We start from the raw sequence: 21029 nt of genomic DNA on the forward strand, positions 1-21029 counted from the left end.
GGCATGTGGTGCTGGGGGACTGAACCGTGGTCCCTGTGCTTTGCTAAGCTTGTTCTAAGTAGGTGCTTTAGACCACTGAGCCATCTCACCAGCCCTGAACTTTTCTTTGTTGGTAGGTTTTAAATTGCATCTTCAATTTCATTGGCTGACAGTGGTTTATTTATAATTTTTTATCTTCTTGATCAGCTTTGGTAATTCATATGTAGCTAGGAATCTGTCCATTTCTTCTGTTTGCTATCGTAATACAGGTTCTTGAAGTAGGTATTGATGATCTGAATTTCTGCAGGATCTGTTGTGATTTTTACCCTTTTCTTTCCTAACTGCATGAATTTGAGTCTTCTCTTTCTTCTTCTTTTTTAAATGAGGTTAGCTAAGGGTTTATCAATTTTATTTAATCTTTCAAAGAACCAACTCTTTAATTCAGTGATTCTTTGTATCGCTTTTGAAAAAAAATTATTTATTATTTATTTGGTACAGGGTCTTGCTATGCAGCTCAGACTCATAGTAATCCACTTGTCTTGGCTTCCCCAGCATGAAGTGTAGGCATGTGCCACCATGTCCATTTTTTTTTTCTTTTGTCAACTTGATGCCTGGGGCCAGCATGGAATGTGGTGCCAGGGATTGAACCCACATCCTTGTGCTTGGCAGGCAGACGCTTAGACCTCTGAGCTATCACTCCAACCCTGTGCTGCTTTCTTAAGTCTCCAATGTGTTAATTTTTGCTCTGATTTTTATCATTTCCTCCCTTGTATGAGATTTAGGCTTGACTTGCTCTTCTTGTCTAGAAGCTTAAGGTTCAACATTAGGTTGTTTACTGGAGTTTACTCTATTTTTCTTTTTAATTTTTATTTATTATTTATGTGTGTGTGTGTGTGTGTGTGTGTGTGCGTGTGTGGGGCCAGCTCAGCCCACCAGGGGGCAGGGCTGGCTGGCATGTAGTGCTGGGGGATCGAACCGCGGTCCCTGTGATTTGCTAAGCTTGTTCTAAGTAGGTGCTTTAGACCACTGAGCCATCTCACCAGCCCCTACTCTATTTTTCTAATGTGAGAATTCACCACTATAAATTTTCCTCATACAGTTGTTCCATAAGATCTTGTTGTACTAGCATTATCATTTAATTGTGGAAATTTCATCTGTGATCCATTGGTTATTCAGGACAGTGTTATACAATTTTCATGTGTTCATTTTTGCCATTGATTTCCAATTTCACTGTACTATGGTCTGATAATATGCATGGGATAATTTCAGTTCTTTTAATTTACTTAAGCATGTTCTATGAGCTAGTATGTAGTTTGTTTTGGAGAATGTCGTATGTGCAGCTGAGAAGAATTCATTGAGGGGTGGAACACTGTAGACACAGCTAAGTCCTTTTGCTCTTATAGTATGATACAGTTCCGAAATTTCTTTGATTTTTTTTGTTTAGTTGATCTGTTTATTTGTACATTAGAGTACTGAGGCCCCCCCTTACAGTTATATTAGTGCTTGTTTGATTTTTCATGTCTCTTAATATTTATTTTACATAATTGTGTGCTCTGGTATTTGGTGTATATATATTTATAATGGTTATCTCTTCCTCTTGGATTGTTCCCTTTATAAGGATGTAATGACTATCTTGCCTCCCTTAATCAATTTTGTCTGAAATCCACTTTGTCTGCAAATAAAATAGCTATGCCTGCTTTTTCTGGATTCCTGTTGCATGAAGTATTGTTTTCCATCCTTTGACTTTCAGTCTATGAATTTCTTTTTCAATTAAATGTATTTCTTGTATGCAGCATTTTGTTGGCTCTTACTTCTTGATCCATTCTGCCAGCCTGTGTCTTTTGATCAGTGAACTGAGATCATTAACATTGGTGGTTATAACTGATATACTGACTTATCCTTGTCATATTATTTTCCCATTGGTAGTTTCTTCCTTCCCTCCCCATTTAATTACTTGTTTGGCTTAGTGGATTCTTTCTATTGGGGCTCAAGGAGGTGCAGTCCTTGTTATCCCTTTCTAGAACATCCTTTATAAAATTTTGGAACACTGGTTGGTGCTCATGAGTTTCCTCAGGTTTTTTTTTTTTTTTTTTTGGTCATGGAAATAACTTATTTTCCACTGATTTTTGAAAGATAGTTTGGTAGGATATATCAATCTGGGTTGGAGGTTGTTTTCTTTTAGGGCTTGAAATACATTATTCCAAGCTCTCCTTGACTTGAGGGTTTGTGTTGAGAAATGTGTTATGAGTTTGACTGGCTTCCTTTTATATATGGCTATTTTTCTGTTCCTTGTTTTTTTTTGTTTTAACAGCTTCTTATATTCTGTTCTTGTGTTGAATTTCTGGAAGCCTGACTATTATATGCCTTGTGGAATATTTTTCTTTTAATCATGGCTAATTGGAGTTCTATATGCCTCACCTACTGAATGTTAAATTCTTTTTCCATGCTTGGGAAGTGTTCTACCATTATTTCTGTGAACAGGTTGTTTATGTCATTTATGTCAATCCTATGTTATTCTTCTTTACATTATCTAGCAGTTGTTGGACTGATTTCTTGTGGTCTCTTGGTATTTTCAGGAAAATTTTTCTTTTCATGATTGCTCACCAAAATCCTGCCTCCTGTGCCTGATATTCTACCCTCACATTGGCTCATTCTCTGCATATACGTTCAATGTAATTTTTCTGTTCCTGGACATCTGTTTGAATCTGATTCATGGATTCATTTTTTTCCTATGTGGGTTGTTCATGGATTCCATCAGTTTCCTAAGTACCACTTTTTTTTTTTTTTTTTCGGAATCGGGCATTGAACTCAGGCCCCTGAGCTTGCCAGGCAAGTGCTTAGTATCACTATTTTTTTTTTTTTTAAATCTGTATCAGCTCTAGAGTTACTAACCATGTCTTTCATTATGGTTACCATCTCTGTAGTTATCTGAGAAATTATTTTTGATTTATTTTTCTAGCATCTCATTCATTTGCTTTGTTACTTCTGCTGTTAGCAATTCAGTAAGTTCAGGTAGATGGTGTTAGATCTGTTTCATCCCATTGGGCCTGGGTTTGTCTTTGATGAGTTGGAAGTCTGGGGCTGTATCTTGCTTAAGTGTCTTCTCATTTTCTTTCATTTCCTTTTGCTTCCTTCTTTACATTTAATTCCTGTATTGCTGCTTATAAACTGATTATGGCAGACAGCTTTATTGCGAGTACTTAGAACCCTTAGAAATGACGACTCAGAGATGTCTTACAGGTGTAGCTGGCTTGTGAGGTTTGAGTCTGTTACAAGATCCTATCTCTTACATTTATTGAGGATTAAAAGTTGCTGCACATTTGGCCTAGCCCCTGATCTTTGGCCCTGGTATTATTTATGACCCTTAAACAATTTGATTCTTAGCATATCAGAAAGAATAACTCTTTAGAACAATTATGTCACCTTGGCTAAAGTAGTACAATCAGCAATAATAAGGGCACAAACACAGTTTTAAAAAATGACAAACTCTGATCAATATTAATTTATCACCTTTAACCATATGAACGATATTTGTGGTTATATAACAAAATCTAAAATGAACCAGAAAATTGTATACAGTAAATATGCTTTCCATATGGTAATTTTACTCTCAGATGACAAAACTTAAAAGGGTTTGGTGGAAAAACAGAGAAACAGAAGATGAGGAAGAGATTAGGAACAAGGATAGAGGACAAAGAAAACTTTGGGAAACTGGTGAATAAATAATGGCTTACTGATAGAAAACACCTTTATGTAAATTCTCAATGTGGGTTTATCTGCTTACAATATAATTATTTTTAAATCAATATAACACTGAGATTTATAAATTTTAAGACAGAGGAGCCATTTATGTCAATCCTATGTTATTCTTCTTTACATATCTAGCAGCTGATGATGTAAGATGGGCACATGAAAATGTGAACTCATGAAAATGTTACTATCTACCTGCATTCAAGAGGCCTCTACCAACATTTATCCTTTTTTTTTTTCTTTTTTTAAAAAATGTATTTAGTACAGGATCTACAGGGTCTTACTACAGATTGGACTCATAGTGATCCTCCTGTTTTTAGCCTCTCAAGTGGTGGGATTACAAGTGGGAGCCAGCATGCCCAGTCTTAATCACTGTCTCAGCCTCCCCTGTGGGTGGGGCTGGCAGGGCATGCCAGGGGATCAAAACCCTGGCCTCTGCTTCTGCCTAAGCAGGTGCTTTAATCAGCTGAGCTATTTAGCTGGCCCTATCCTTTTGATTAGTGTTGGCTTTCTGTATTTGCCTCAAATCCATCTACGTTCATTTCATGAAAAAAAAAAAAGTTTTGTTTGAATCTTCTCTAAAATCTATTATCTCCCATGGGCTAGCCAGATAGCTCAGTGGATTAAAACACCTGCTTAGGCAGATGCAGGGGCCAGGGGTTTAATCCCCCCACCTGCTGTGCCGGCCCTGCCCCCAGGGTGCACTGAGACAGTGATTGAGACTGAGTGTTTGTAATCCCAGCACCTGAGAGGCTGAAAAACAGAGGAGGATCACTACAAGTCTGATCTGTGTAGTGAGACCCTGTAGACACTGTAATAAATACATTAAAAAAATCTATTATCCCCCATAATTTTGCTTCAACTCTGTTAGCATAAATAAGTATAGCAAAAATATTAAAACATGTATTGAAGGAAATTGGAAAGCCAGCCAGACTGGGAGATAGTTCAGTGGCATAAGCGCCTGCCTAGCAAGCACAAGATCCTTAGTTCAATTCCCAGTACCATTTTTTTTTTTTTTAAATTTTATTATTTGGTACAGGGTCTCACTTCACAGCTTGGACTCACAGTGATCCTCCCGTTTTAGCCTCCCCAGTGCTGGGATTACAGGTGTGTGCCACTATGCCCAGTCTTGGTGGCCAGCTTGGCGTGCCTGGGACAGGGATCAAACCCAGGTCCTGCGCTTGTCCAGGCAGGCTCTTAGAATGCTGAGCTATCTTTGTTGCCTCAGCTAGTTCTTTTTAAGTTTAAAGTTCCAATGGCTTGATACGTAAGGGTTATAGACAAAGATCTTCACAATAAATAAATGTTAGAAAATACTTATTTCAGACTGAACAGGGTCACAAGATAGTTAAGACAGGTAACAAAGTTGTTGGGTTTTGAACAAGTTTAGGTTTGATCATACAATTTCATATCAAAGGCTTCTAATTACTGGTACTATTCAGTACAGTAATAAGAGTTTTCTACTTGATCAACTGATACTCTATAACAAGAACAACAATAAAACAAAACACACAATCTTTGGTTTTAGATAAAATAGCTTATTAATTCATTCTAGAAGAAAACAACACTTGTAATATTATTAAAAGATCAGCTCATAAGGTATATCAAAGACACTCAAGTTGACAGGTTAAGAACTATTGCTGAGGCTACAGAATTCCTACCAATGTCTGGCTTCCTCATATTACCTGAGGTGTGATTTGCTGCTGCATGCCTGATCTCATGTTAATGCCAACTGGAGCATTTGCTGCAAACTGGTTCAAGATAGCTTGCCGATTTTGGTGTATTAACTAAGAAAAATCAAAACAAAGAAAGATTATATTTCTACATACAGACATGGAGGTCTTATATGGCAACACAAAGTTTTTATTGATTACTAATGAAATGGTGAGATTATTTCCACATTACATTGAAAATTGGAAAAAACAGAGTTCATTAATAAAGGTGGCCACTGGACCCTTCCTGGGTTACAGATCTTAAATATTTGTATCCAAATGTGCTTCCCTGATCCTTAGAGACCAGAAACACATCTGACCTCATTCTTCATTTTGTCTCTGCTTAAATACCTTCTTGGTTTCCATGGCAACCATGATGGAATTCTGTGGTTGACTCAAGAAGTCATGGGATTCTTCTTTGTAATTAGTTCTGTTTTCCTCTTATTCCTTTATGTTTATAACATTTTAACAAGGGTGGGGAAGGAGTGAAGGAATGAGGCATTATAGGTAGGATCATATAGAGTTGACTCTGCCTTAGTATCTCTTGTCTCTAAGGTAGATTAAAGGCTAAACTAGAGCTTCTTTTGATAGAATAAAATTAACTCATAGAGTGCTGCCATCCCCTACACTAAAAAGTTTTAGTGTTTCAGATTCAGCAATGTTATTTCCCATATTTATATCCTAAAAGTCTAATTTCTAGTAATTATTAAATACTGCCTTCATAGCACTAAATGTGGCTCAGCATTTAAAAGTAGAAAACACATATGAATATATACGTTATGTGTGTGTGTATATATACGTGTGTATATGTTTACTGTACTTTTTAAAGCACGTTAATAGTTATTTCAGATAAGTGCAGCAATGGAAAAAGGAAACAGCAATCTTAGGTCTTAACGTATTGTGGATAAAAAAGAATGTATTTAGTCAAGTGTATATTCTAAACAAAGTTCCTTTAGGACAGCAAAGGTAGTTAGATTGTATTCTTATTTGAAGGTATTATCTGGTGGGTATGTACTTGGAAAAAAACCCACTATGATATCATTAGCTGGACAGAATTATGTAAGAAACAAATGGTCTGAGAAAATGAATTATTTATGTAACTAGAAGAAGTAATTACTTTAGCCTAGCATTTCCCAAATTGCTGTTCTAAAGAACATTGTTCTGCAGGATATTAATAGATGTGCCAGGAAAATAGCATGCTGTGCTATATGAAGTATTGGAAATGATGGGTTATATGAGGTGAACAGATTTATTTACTGCAGTAATTTTGTGAGACTTTAATTGGCCAAAGAACACTGTGCATCTCCAAGAAGAGGATATACTGTACAACTAATTATAAGCCCCTTCTTCTGACTTTTAATGATCAAGATCTATTCTTAGAAGTGAGATTTCACTGTAAACAATCTACAGGTGAAAAACTTTCTTCCTCAGTAATTTGATAAAAATAGAGAAATAACAATAAAATGATATTAACACTATTTTTTTAATAAAAATTATTTTGTTAGTGCTGTGGATTGAACCCATAGTTTGCACACATTATGTGAGCACTTTACTACTGAGTATTTTGTTTTTGATACTGGGTCTTGCTATATTGCACAGGTTGGTCTCAAACTCCTAGATTCAAATGATTTTCCCATATCAGCATGTCATTGTTCATACTATTATATCTCACTCTATATGCTATTTCATATTTATATGGTACTGTAAAATTTATGAGGTATACAACTGTTAATATATTTTATTATAGTAACTGCAAACTAGAAAGCTTATGAAAGATAAAAGAATTCAAAGAGTCATGAATAGTGATTGAATTTCTCATTATTAAACAGTTAATATTAGTTTCTTTTTCTTTCTTTTTTTTTTTTTTTAGAACTGGGGATTGAACTCAGGCCCTTGCACTTGCCAGGGAAGTACTTATTCTACTGAGCTATCTCCCCAGCTCCTTCATTTATTTTTTGACTCAGGTCAGAAAACTAACTTTGGAGAAAAGTCCTAAGATGCAAATATTGATATTACAACCTCCAGGAACTATAGTAGGAGGCACAGGAGTAGGTTAAAACATGGCTGATAATCACCACCTCCCTTGTCCTTTAGTCGGTCTGAATGTATGGCTGAGTGTGCTTCTGAGCCCTCAATTATGTTCAAAGTGGTAGAACAGTCTGTATTAAGCCAATTCCCCATTATTTTATTTCTAAAACTTGTTTAACATCTTCATATCTGGTAGAGCACACTAACTTTCATTTTTCTTCGAGATTATTTTGTTCCTCAAATAAATTTAGCTTTTATTTGTTAAGTTCCATTTTGAGATTCTATATGAAAGTCATTGAATTTAGACTACTTTTGGACTAACTGTTATCTAATTTTTTAATTTATGAATATCTGCATTGTATTTTTTTGCTTTTCAATTGTGATTTTAATTTTACAAGTCTTACACAATGAATATACTGGAATTATATTTTTAATTTGTGACAGTAAAAAGGATTGTCATTAGCTTTTATTTCTTATTATTTTATCTAAATACTTTGCTAAACTTGTTTTTTTTTGTTTTTGTGTCAGGGTCTTACTATGTAGTTCAGGCTGGTCTTGAACTCATAGTATTCCTGTCACCTCAGCCTCAAAAGTGCTGGGATTACAGGTGTGTAATATGACACTTGGCTGACCTCTCTCTAAATTGTGGATTCTTTTGGACTTTCTACATAAGTGTTATTTACATATGATTTTCTTTCTAGGGCATTTTTTTATGTTTCAAAATGATTAACACTTTTAGTGTACTAAAGGTATTCTCTCTTTTTGTCCATCTTGATGTGATTTACTTAAAATATGGCAGTAGAAAGGGTAGATATACCATTTCAGCTTTCTATTTGATTCCAAATAAGAAGTTAACGATACAATTTTAAATAATACATTTAATTTTAACTTACTGGTCTTATCAGGTACTTTTTCTTTGATGGCTGACTATCCATATCACAAGACATGAGGGTCATAGAACTCTAAATCAATCCTCCTCAGCAACTGGTTAGGGGGGACAAGTGACTCAGTTCTAACTAGCAAGACATTTGAAGTCTTATTTCCCTCCCCATTTTTTGCAGCAGTGGTGATAGTGGGGTAAGGTTGGTTGGTAAGACAGCCTTCCTGAAAGAATTTCCTGGCTTTTAAAAAAGATTCCACAAAGAAGAAAGTCTCTTTTTTCCTGCAATATACAGTTTTGTTTGCACGTGACAGTTGCACCTATGACATGTGAAGGATTGTAGAGCAAAAAGATTAAAAGTACCTAAGCCTTGATATCACTGGTGACACTCTAAAGTAATGATTCTTAGAGTTCGGGAGATAGTTAAGTGGCACACAGCCTGCTTGGCAAGTGCAGGGTCCTAAGTTCGATTTCAGTACCATAATTAAATAAATAAAGTAATAAAGTAATTATTTTTGGACCTACCTCTAATCTTAGATAGTCTCAGTATCTGAGTTAGGATATTTTCTTTGATTTACTAATTTGAGCCATCTTTTTCTTTCAATGGTGCCAACAGCATCTTAACTAAGACCCTGAGAGAAACCTGCTTATAGACAGCCTTAAATGGACACACATGCAGAACTCCTGCACCTACAGGGAAAGTGTAATTGGCTGCCCCACTGCTCAAACAGCAGGAACAATGACCTAGAACCCAAAAAGATGCCTGGATAACAGGCCTTGTTAGGCAGCAGAATTATTATTTTACTTGGCACTATAAAATGTTTTTGTGTACTGACACTTCTGGGAGCTTTTAATGTAATTAGCCTATTCATTCTGTTGGGCTAAGGCCACTAAACTATGATTATACCTCCATGAGATTTAAAAGAAATAACAGCAGCATTCTCCTCTCTGCATCTTTGTTTTGAATCAGGGTCTTGCTATGAGGTTCAGGCCTGTCTTAACTCACTATATAGCCTAGGCCGGCCTTGACCTAGCAGGTATCCATCAGCTTCAGACTTGTGATTGCTGAAGTCACAGGGTACAACACCATACCCAGCTCCTCTCTGTATCTTTAGTCTATGTATATCCTTTGCAGGGCTACTCCACTATGAGCAGATGAGCTGCTTCAGGGACAAATGGAAGCAAAAACAATTTTTTCATTCATTCATGAGCCTGACCTTAACTGTAAGCCTGGTCTTTACTGTACTTAAACACAGAAAATGAGAAAATCAGTCTATATATACTTTCTTCTGTATTTTTGATTGAGCACTTAATCACATACTTCTTGCAGTGTGAGTCAACTTTCAGGTAGGTACCTTTGACTATCTCAAAGCTGTGTATCATTAACTCTGTATTCCTCATAATACCAATGACAGCCCTCCTAAATATGTTTAGTTAAAATTTCAATACAGAGAAACTATTAGGCATTTCTTACTCTTGTGTTTCCTAAAAATTAATTATAAGCTGTAACAAGTAGTTTATCTTTAATGAATACCTCAGAACATATATAGTTTTTTAAATTTATATATTTGGTACAGGCTCTCGCTATGCAGCTCACACTTGTGATCCTCCTGTTTCAGCCTCTCCAGCACTGGAATTATAGGTGTATGCCACTATGCCTAGCTTTGTGTGCCACCATGCCTGGTTTTGGTGGCTGGCCAGGTGGGCCCCGGGGTGGGCTGGCATGCCATGTGGTACCAGGGATTGAACTGGGGTCCTTGCACTTGCCAGACAGGTGCTTAGACCATTGAGCTATCTCTCCGGTCCCCCTCAGAACATATTATGGCTCCATCTCTTTTATTTCTATTTTCTTTTCCCTTTATTCTTCTTTGAATGCTTTATTCCACTCTAGCATTTAAAAAATTATTCTTTTCTGTATTATTCTATTATTTAAGATTTTTTTTTCCTATTTCATTTGTCTTCTCTTTCATCACTTCCCTTTTTCTGGGTGGAGTAAAAGCATATTTGTAACACCTATTATAATGATAAATGTAATTTTTAATAGGTAGTATTTAAGTGCTACAATATACCAAGCATTACGCTAAGAGTTTTACCTCATTAAATCTAGTCAACTACCTAGGAGGCAGAGGAATTATTGATTAGACAAGTTTTCTGGAGAGGTAACTAGTATTTTTAAAAGGGTGAATCATTTGGTTAAAGCAGCCCTCTGTTTAGGACAGATTTGAACCAGAGCTAACTCTTACATTATTGTCATACTGTCTTCCTAATATAATGTATTGCCTTATATCTTTTCTTCTCTGAGTAATAAAGGTTCAAGAGGGCTGGGGATATGGGTCAATGGCAAAGCACCTGCCTTCCAGGTGCCAGGTTCTGAGTTAGATTCCTGATATAAAAAAAAAAAAAAAATCTGGAAGTACTTATAAAACCCTAAAGCAATATATGCATCTGATTAAAAAGTATAGAAGGATTAGTAACAAGAAGCAGCTCTACAGTCCCAGCTCACTTCCCACAGATGACATTTTTAACTATTTACTTTTATATTCCTTGATGATTATGACTATATCTGCTGCTTACACAATTTTAAATATTTATGTCATTATACCTACTCGTTTCCTGTCAAGGAAGGATGATTTGACTCACAACTCCCAGAGCCCCAAAACTTACATTTTCCTTTTATTTTTCTAATATAATAATATTACTAGACATCAATCTTGCAAACTTCAAACAACATAAATTAACTTTATTTTCTGTTCAAACAAGCACAAAAAATCTCTCTTGCTGCTCTACTTTGTAAATTAGACTATGTTTTTCTTTATTAACTTAGGTTTTTTTTTTATTAATTTAGTGATGGTGTTCAATCTAAATAGTTTGTATCTTATAAAATGAAATAAAAAGGGTTTTTTTTTGGGTGGCTTTTAACTTGTCTCAAAGTACACTTATGAGCCAGCAGTCTGTAACTGAATAAAAGGGTCCCTTACCCTCATCTTAGCAGACCAAAGATGAGTGTTTGAGTGTTATGAGGGTGCTGGGAGAGGACTTGACCTTATTATTGTAAAATCTGCGCCTAACCTTTGAAAACAAGGAGAATAACAGTACTCACCTGCTGCTGTCCCTGTAATCGCTGTTGTAGCTGAAGTCGAAGTTGGTTGGGTGCGGCTGGAGGTCTGTTTAGAGTCTGCCTGGGTTGCATGCCTATGCCAGGTGAAAAAGTGCCTCGGGGAGGCGTTACCTGAACAGGCATTGTTCCCAGTGAAGGCTTCTGTCTGACCATGCCTTGGAAAGGGCTGGGCAGATTGGCAGTAGGAGAGGGAGAAGAGTAAGGCTGGGGATAGAGGTTGGGTCTTTCTTCCATCATCAAAGGTGGTGTTGCTTGTTGTGGTGGGAATCTCTCTGACAATACATCTAATCCACCTCCCTGTTAAAAAAGTTAGAACATTTTAGAAATAAATGTATGCTAAAAAATGATATGCAACTCCAGATACAACTTTGGGTCTCAAAGTAGACAGAAAGTGTTATAATATATACATTCTGAATTCATACTGTATAGAAGTTTATCATTTAGTGGAATCGTTTATGAAATTGCTTTTCAATTGGAATAATAGATTAATTGAAATGTCTTACATCTCAATAGAGAGATGAAAATATGGGTCAAATAAAGATCTTAAATTAATGAAATGAAGCTACAAGTTTCAAAAGAAATTCAACACAAGGCCTAAGAACCAACAAACTTTACACTGTTATTATGAGTAGTAGCGCTCCTAAACAGGATGCAACTAGGCATTTTTCTATTGTAAATACAGAAGTTATGGTTTTACCTTTCTTGAAAAAAATCCATACCTGATGTAACATAAGGGCAGAGTTATGGTTTTCAGTGTAATTGTTGCTCATTGTAAGAAATATAACTGAAACTGTGACCTGGTTTGCATATGTGGGCATATAACTGCAAGGAAAGTATCATGAAACGTAACTTGCCCTTTTTATGTGTTATGCACTCTGAATCTTGTATTCTACACTCTTTTCTATTTGAAAAAGGCCAGTCATGATGCCCTACATTGATTTTGTAGCCTCATAATCTGAAAGTTGCTTCAATTTCTGAAGCTGGAAATTCATAGAATACATAAACTGAAGTCAAGCATAAATGAGGGGTAAAATATATCCTAAAATAAGTGATGGTATAAATCTGGATTCTAATATTCTGTTCCACAGTAAAAACTGAAGGCTTTTTAACAATTTCTAATGCTTTTTGTTTAAATGCTCGTTATTTATTATATATTTTGCTAACTTTGAGGGGTAAATATGAAACAGATAAAGCATAATGGAAACAATATTGAAAAATCTTGCAAAAACCCCACTTTTTAGTGTGTCAGGGCTGTGTTGTTTAAATGGCAATTTTAACAGATACCTGAACAAGTTTGTCAATTCCCAGGGCTCTGTCTAGTTCAGCAAGCTCAGTTTCATCTTTGCCACTGAGGAAAGACACAAGCTGTTCTAGAAGAGCCTTCTCATCATTTCTTCCTTCTACTGTTGTTGGTGGACAGAGAAGCTCATCTAATTGTGAACTAATACACTGGCTGCAGGACCAAAAGATAGGGATGTTTCAGACAGATGAAGCAAAAATTATTCAATCTTAAGAATGCAAATATATATAAACGTACACATGTGATATGTGCAAATCTGGTTCTAAGAAATTCTCTGTTAAGATGCTTGGCAATTCTAATTCATTGAAATATCCTTTAAAGCTTAAAAAAAATCTATTTATTCATTTATTTATTTGGAATAGTGTCTCTCTATGCAGTTTGTACTCGTAGTGATCCTCCTGTCTCAGCTTTCCCAGTGCTGGGATTACAGGCATGCATCACCACACCCAGTTTTGGTGGCCAGCATGGTGTCATGGCCAGAACAGCATGGGTACTAGGGATCAAACCTGGGTCCTTGTGCTTGCCAGGCAGGCACTTAGATATCTCCCCAGCTGAAATAACTTATCCTTAACATGCAAAAATTAAAAGAACATCAGTATGCAGTTTGAATACATTTTTCATTCTTTGGTCAATCACTGAATTTTTTTTCACCTGTCTATGTTAGCTTATAGAAATATCTCAAAAAATTACAGTTAAAAATTCAGAAAAATGTCATTTAGTCTATATTTAGATTTATTCTATGATTCAATTGATGCCATTAATTATTAATAACTCAACCATATTTAAACAACAGATATAATTCAACTTTTTTTGAGACCAAGTCTTACTCTGCAGTTGAGGTTGATCTTGAACTCACTTTGTAGGCCAGGCTAGCCCCAAAATCAATTCTTCTGCCTCAGCCTCCCCAGTGCTAGGATTACATGCATGTGCAACTACACCTGGCTTGCTTGTTATTTTACTTTAAAAAAATGACCAAGTCATGTCATAGTCTCAATATGATTATCATATATAAAAGAAATCAAACAGAAAAAAATGAAACATGCTAGGAATTAAACAATAAAACAGACTATTCATTAATCCATGTAGAAAATATATAGTTCATATCAAACTTATATCAACTGATGTATAAAACTTAGAAATATACAGAAAATGGCAGTATCTATACTAACATAACAATATAACTATAAGGATTCTTTCTCTGGACAGCTAAATGAAAACACAGTCCATATTTAAGGTTAAGGCTCTAATGCTCTAATTCATACTCCATACTACATGTCTTCCTTTGGTTGGCATGTATGAGATCTATGCTATGCTATAGACCACAGCTGCCTGTGTAGTAAATTCAACTTTAATCAGAATGGAGTACTGAGTACATAGAAAGTACCTTGCTTATCATCTTCCTCTAAAGAGATATGCTAGGCAATGTAATTACCTAACTAAAAGTTTATGGGCAGCATAATTGTCCTGCTGAGGTCAATTTATTCATTGGTCTCAGCAATATCATGGTAATTAGGGAGAATAATAGATGAAATATAAAACAATAGCTGCACACCATATCAATCTGCTGGTGATTACCATATACACTAGCTGCCTGTGGTCACACAGTAAATGAATCTGTTTTTACTCAAGTTTTTTCCCTACACCCCCCATTACTCTCCACTAAACATTTATATCATGTCCTATCTTACAAAATACCAGTGTAGACTGGAACCCAAATGGGTTTGGGAAAAGTAGTTCTTGACTTAGAGGTTGTTATCTGCTATTTTATAAAAATCAAAATGTATTACTTACTCTTCTTGTTTTGTCTGATTTACAGCTGTCACAGCACTATTTGCCCATGGAATCTGATCACCTGTTCCTGGCTGTCCAAACTGGTTATCAATTGTCTCTAGTTCTAGCTCAGGCAATCCTAATTGAGGAAGAAAAGATAATTGATTGTTACAATGGGGGAAAGTAACAGTACTTTCAGGAGTCATACATTACAGATTGATATCTATGAATATATAGCATATAGATTCTTGAAATTCAGTTGTAACCAAAATCATGGAAAGAAGTTCATGAACTGAGGTACTACTGTATATCACATTTCAGTGATATAAAGCTTACTTATTGAGAAACATGAACTTTCTAAGATTGTAGCCATATATAATAAAAGTAAATTAGATATGAAAAGGTATGTGAATCAAAGAAAAGATGGTTAAGACTGTATATAGGTTAATAGATTCTCTATTATCATAGGACAATCAAGAACTCTGTCAGAAATATTTGCTTTAAAGATAAAGATAACAATTTTGGTTAACTGCTTCTTCAGTTTATAGCATATGCTGTAAGTAAGGGCAATGCCATCACCATGAAATGAGATCTACAAGCAAAGAGAAAAAACACATGCAAATGAACAATGAGATTAGATCATGTTTCACAATGGAAGAAAACAGTACATGTATTTTAGAAAGTTTTCTACAGGAACTTTTTGTAAGCTTTATGATTATCTCTGAAATGTTCATAGTAGAAACAACATAAATAAACTCCAGAAATTAGGGACTAATGAATTATAACAAAACTATCGATAATGAGCCATTAAATACAAAAGAAACGTTCTAAGCCATCCTGTTCAGGATGATTCTGTTTTTTATAAAGTATTTCATATATAATAGTAGAATATATTCTGGGATGCTCTCTGTATCTTCTTAGCTCATTTTAGGTAGTGACAGTAAGGACTACTTTTCTTTTTAAAATGGTTAGCTGTAATTTCTAAAATGTTGCTTTTTAAAAATGTATTTAGTAGAGGGTCTACAGGGCCTCACTACAAAGATCAGATTCGAAGTGATCCTCCTGTTTTCAGCCTCCCCAGCACTAGGATTACAAGCACAGGTCACCACGCCCAGTGTCAGTCACTGTCTCAGTGCATCCTGGGGGCAGGGCTGGCACAGCAAGCCTGGGATTAAACCCTGGTCCCTGTGTCTGCCTAAGCAGGTGCTTTAATCCACTGAGCTATTTGGCCAGCCCTTGTAATTTCTAAAATGAACATATATTAATTGATCATTGTTATGGGCTAAAGTATGTCCTCCCTTTCATATAAGAAGTCTTAACTCTTAGTGCCACAAAATGTGACCAAGAAGAAAGGATCTTTAGAAAAAAGGACCATTCATTAATTTTATCTTATTTTATTTTTTTTCGTTTTCAGAGTTACGTTTTATTTCACATTGTTAGAAATGATGAAAAACGTTTACCCTGGCACCCACTGTAGCACAACACTTCGGCGGAATAGTTCTTGCTATAAATAAGGCCTTACAGATTTGGATAAATGAACGAAGTCGGCAGTTCTTCAAGGTAAAGCAGAGTGACTTACTAAATGGTGGTTTAAACATTTTAAATCCAGCATTCATTAATTTTAAATAGGTCATTATGGTGAGCTCCAATCCAGTATGATTTATCTCTTTGTAAAAAGAGAAGATTAGAACACAGTTGACACAGGATGAAGGCAGCCATCTTTAAGCTAACAAAGGAGACTTCAAAAGAAATTAAATATCCTGACTTCTTGATCTTTGACTCCTACCTAGCCTCTGGACAGTCTATGTGAGAAAAATAAACTTCTGCTTGATATCCTCAATCTGTGGTATCTTGTTATAGTAATTCTAGCTAACTAATATATTTTTTTAGTTTTGACATTTCTTTTTGTTCTTGCTGTGCTAAAAATTGAAGCCAGGCTGTCTTATACTGGTTAAGTACCATATCACTACTCTATATTCCCACTGTAGTCCTTGGAAGTGTTTTTTGTTGAGATAGGGCCTTGCTATGCAGTTTTGTCTGGCCTTGAACTTTCTATGTAGGTCACGCTGACCTCCAATTCATTCTACCTCAGCCTCCCATGTGTTGGGATTATATGCTTGTGCTACCTTACCCAGTTTAGGTCTTGGGAGTTTTGAAAGAAAACTTTGAAAGAAAAGAAAACTATTTAGGATATCATTCTAATAAATAAAGAATACATGGATTTAAGGATATCTGAACTATGTAAAAACATGTTAGGTTTTTGTGAAATATGTTCAATTTTTAGTATAAATAAACCATAAATATGAACACTGTATTTTAAGTACATACAATCACACTTTCAATTAAATTGATCTCTCATCACAAATAATAGAGAAATCAAATTCTAAAAGATTCTAAAAAACAGAAAAGACAAAAAAGTTAAAAGTAATAGTAACAGGACAGTAATCATTTAATTCAAGTCATTATTTATATCAGGAAGTTGGTCAAAGAAAATTATTTAAAGCATAATCATTGCCCTGTTCCACACATCACCCTTTAGGACATATAATCTAGCTAGGTGTGGTGATACATGCCTGTAACTCAGGAGACAGAGGCAGGAGATCACCATGAGTTTGAGCCCAACCAGAGCTACACTGTGAGCTGAAGGTCCAGTAAGACCCAATCTAAAAAAAAAAAAAAATGTGGACAAAATCAACTACATGAAAAAAATATAAACTACATGGAAGGGTCTAAGGAAATTTACATTACTGCATAAGTAGGTATTAGGTATTACAAAGTAAGTTTATTTAACAGGGCACAGTATCTCATTTAACTATCCTTAATGGAAAACTTTAACAAAGTAAGTTGGACAAAAATTTTTAAAATACAGTCGGCCAGACAGCTCAGTGGACTAAAGTGCCTGCTTTGGCAGAGCGATGTGGCCTGGGTGCAGCCAAGGTTTGATCCCTGCCGTGCTATGCCGGCCCTGCCCCCGGGGCGTGCTGAGAGGGCGAATGAGACTGGAAGTGGTGGCAAGCAGCTGTAATCCCAGCACTTGGGAGGCTGAAAACAGAATCACTACTAGTGGATCTACATAGTGAAACCCTACACACTCTATACACCCTGTCCAAAATTCATTAAAAAACATCAAAATAAAATAATATTGATGCACTGAGTTTAATGTCTAGGCAAATATAAATAAACACAAAACAAAACTAGTTATTTATTTATTCAATGCATTTAGTACAGGGTCTATAGGGTCTCACTATGTAGATCAGACTTGTAGTTATTCTCCTGTTTTCAGCCTCCCAAGCATTGGGATTATAGGCGCACCAACATGCTCAGTCTCAATCACTGCCTCAGCATGGCCCCGGGAGTGCGGCCGGCACTGTACCCCAGGATTGAACTCCAGTCTCTGTGCTAAAACAAGTAATTTAAATAAAAACTTTGTTTGCACATAGGCTATATGCTTAAAAGAAACTATATTTTATTCTGAAAGTCACTTTGACCTTTATGGGCTTTTTAAGCAACTACCTTCTTTAAAAAAATTTTAGGGGTGGTGGAATTGTTTAGGAAATACTATTTTTGGTCATGTTTATGTTCCAACCACAAACATGAATAAGTACTTATACATGTATGATATGAGTATAGTCACTATTGTTTTGAGAACCAGCTGAAGCTTGAATAGAAAACAAGGCTTTTAGGCTCTGTGATCAAGACGTTAATACTTATTACTACCTTTTTTCTTTTGTACTGGGGATTTAATCTAGGGTCTTCACAGGAAGCTACATCCCTAGCCCTTTTTATTTTAAAATTAATTCTACCTGTCCTTCTATCCATCTGTCTGTCCATCCATCAGTCCGTCTGTCCATCAGTTCATCTGTCCATCCATCCATCCAGTTAGTTAGAACTGGGCTTCACAATGGGCTATATTCTTAGCTCTTTTTAAATATTCTGTGACAGGGGCTTACTAACTCACTAAATTGTATAGGCTGAGTTTAAACTTGAAATCCTCCTGTTTCAGCCTCTTAGAGTGTTGAGATTATAGGCATGCACTACTATGCCAAGCTTTTTTATTTTGAGATAGGGTCTCGATAACTCAACTAAATTGTTCAGGTTGGGCTTGAATTTACAATCCTCCTGCCTCAGTCTCCTAGAATGCAAGGATTACAAGTATATACATGACACTCCCCTCTTTTTTTTTCGAGATGAGGTTTTGTTATGTTCAGGCTGGCTTCAAACCCATAGACTCAAGCAATCCTCTAGTTTCAGCCTCCTGAGAAGGTGGGAATACTGACTCATGAGACCACACCCAGATAGTATTTGTTACCATCTTTGCAAAGAGTCAACAATGCTGGGTGTGGTGGTGCATCCCTGTAATTCCAGCATTCATGAGGCTGAGGCAGGAGTGTTGCCATGAGTTTGAGGCCAGTCTGGGCTACATAGTGAGTTTAAGGCCAGCTTGGGCTACCTTTTAAGACCCTGTCTCAAAAAGAAAAATAAAGGTAACATTACTGGGGCTATAGCTCAGTGGTACAGCACCTAACTGGGAAGTGTGAGGTCCTGAGTTGAGTCCTGGTACCCCCCCCCCCCGCAAAAAAAAGCGGATATTATACTTTCTGCCACTTAGAATCTAGCTGAAAGGGAAACTTTACAATTATACCATCAAGTAATAAAGATTTTCTGCATATGATATAGAGTACCATCTTAACCAGGAAGGTAGCTTTTGCATGTTGTACAACTTGAAGAGCTGATTCAGCGTTTTTTGATTCTCATGTTCACAATTAATTTTCTATAGCTATTGGAAAAGAAGCTTCTCCTTCAGTTTTGTGTTGTTTGACAGTAACTGCATAACAGCTAACAGTGTTATATTTTTAAAAACATGGTGTGGACAAAAAACTACTTTCTCTAATAAATGAAAAATATATAAATATATAAATCGGTAAGATAAACACTCAATTACTGGATAAATGAGAGACAACACTGCAGTCACATAAAAATCACTGAAGAAAAAAAAAGAGATCAGCCTAATCCACGATAAAGTAAATAGTTTAGAGCCAGGCATGGTGATAAGTGTCTGTAATCCCAGCACTGAGGCTGAGGCAAGAGGTCTGCCATGAATTTGAGACCAGTCTAGAACACATAGTGAGACCCTGTTTCAATCCCTCTCCCCTCAAATAAACAGTTTAATCCTGCATTGAAGAAACTTGAAAAAATTCACTAGATTACCAAGATGAGGGCCAGCCAAATAGCTCAGCAGATTAAAGTAACTGCAAGCAGGTGCAGGCACCAGGAGTTTGATCCCCGGGCCTGCCGTGCCAGCCCCACTCCTGGGGCACACTGAGACAGCAATTGAGACTGGGCATGGTGGTGTGTGACTATAATCCCAGCTCTTGGGAGGCTGTAAACAGGCGGATCACTACGAGTCTGATCTAGTAGTAAGACCCTGAACACCCTGTAGACCATTCCCTAAAATAATAATAAAAAAATAGATGAGAATGCACATAACTTTTTAAAGTATTGAGAAAAGTCATATAAATAAGAAAATTAACTGATGTAATCTGTGAGACAGGCCACTTGGTAATATCTGTCTATATATGCTTTGGCCTAGACAGTCTACTCATAATTTGTATTTCTGATATACTTTCGTAAGTGGTAAATTATCTCTATATAAGATTACTCATTATAGCTTTGTAACAGTGAAAGATGGTTATCATTGGCAACTGGTGAGGTACATTCTGGCACTGATTTAAAAAAACACAAGTTATTTAAAAAAAGAACAAAGAAGCTTTTTGTGTGCTAACATAGAATGACATGCAAATACAAAGGATTAAGACACAGAAGAGTGAATGTGTACAGTATGACATTATTTATATTAAAAGGTGAGTCTGTGCATGTTACTTTTTTTAAAAAAAGAAATATAGAAGACTGCTATATCTAGGATGAAGAGACTTTTTTTGGGGGGAGGGAGTGGGTATGCTGTGTAGCTGACCATCCTCAAAATTGCAATCTACCTTCCTCAGCCTTCTAAGTGCTTCCATACCTGGCTCTTTATCGTGCGCATCCTCCCCCTCATATTTTTGGTGTTGTCCTAAATCTAGAAGCATAGGAATATCTTAATTACTGTAAATGTAACCTCAAAAAGAAGGATGTTAAATTGAATATTTTTAAGTACTGAAAATGAGGGGGCCTGCCCATTAGCTCAGTTGTTTAAGTGCTTGCTTAAGCGAAGATAGTCAGGTTCAGGATACTGTGGTTCTATCCCCAGATCCACATGCCTTAGCAGAACTGTACTTAAGGCAACCTGAGCCAGCCAAAAAACAAACAAACAAACAAAACCCAAAAACCTTTTTTTAAAGTACTGATAATGTATATGGTGCTCATTTTTATAGTTACACAACATTTTTGTTGTTTTTGTGGTACTGGGGATTGATCTTAGGACCTCTGAGCTATCTCCCTCGCCCAGTCAAACAGTATTTTTTAACATACTACAAACAGGATTTTAAAGCTAAT

At 36.1% G+C, this 21029-nt stretch overlaps 1 protein-coding gene across 7 annotated transcripts in view; it reads right to left on the reverse strand.

The window, feature by feature from the left end:
• Positions 1 to 21029, reverse strand: part of Ncoa1 (nuclear receptor coactivator 1) — a 333365-nt gene that overhangs the window by 29146 nt on the left and 283190 nt on the right. For all 7 annotated transcript variants that reach the window (XM_023710899.1, XM_023710898.1, XM_023710900.1 and 4 more), the window contains 4 exons: positions 14559 to 14676; positions 12752 to 12920; positions 11450 to 11764; positions 5415 to 5516 (listed from right to left, as the gene is read on the reverse strand). In XM_023710899.1, coding sequence (XP_023566667.1) covers positions 5415 to 5516; positions 11450 to 11764; positions 12752 to 12920; positions 14559 to 14676 — 704 coding nt within the window. The remainder of the gene's footprint in view (positions 1 to 5414; positions 5517 to 11449; positions 11765 to 12751; positions 12921 to 14558; positions 14677 to 21029) is intronic.

The sequence above is a fragment of the Octodon degus genome, unplaced genomic scaffold (genome assembly GCF_000260255.1).
Source record: "Octodon degus isolate 3935 unplaced genomic scaffold, OctDeg1.0 scaffold00019, whole genome shotgun sequence".
NCBI classification, from domain to species: domain Eukaryota; kingdom Metazoa; phylum Chordata; class Mammalia; order Rodentia; family Octodontidae; genus Octodon; species Octodon degus.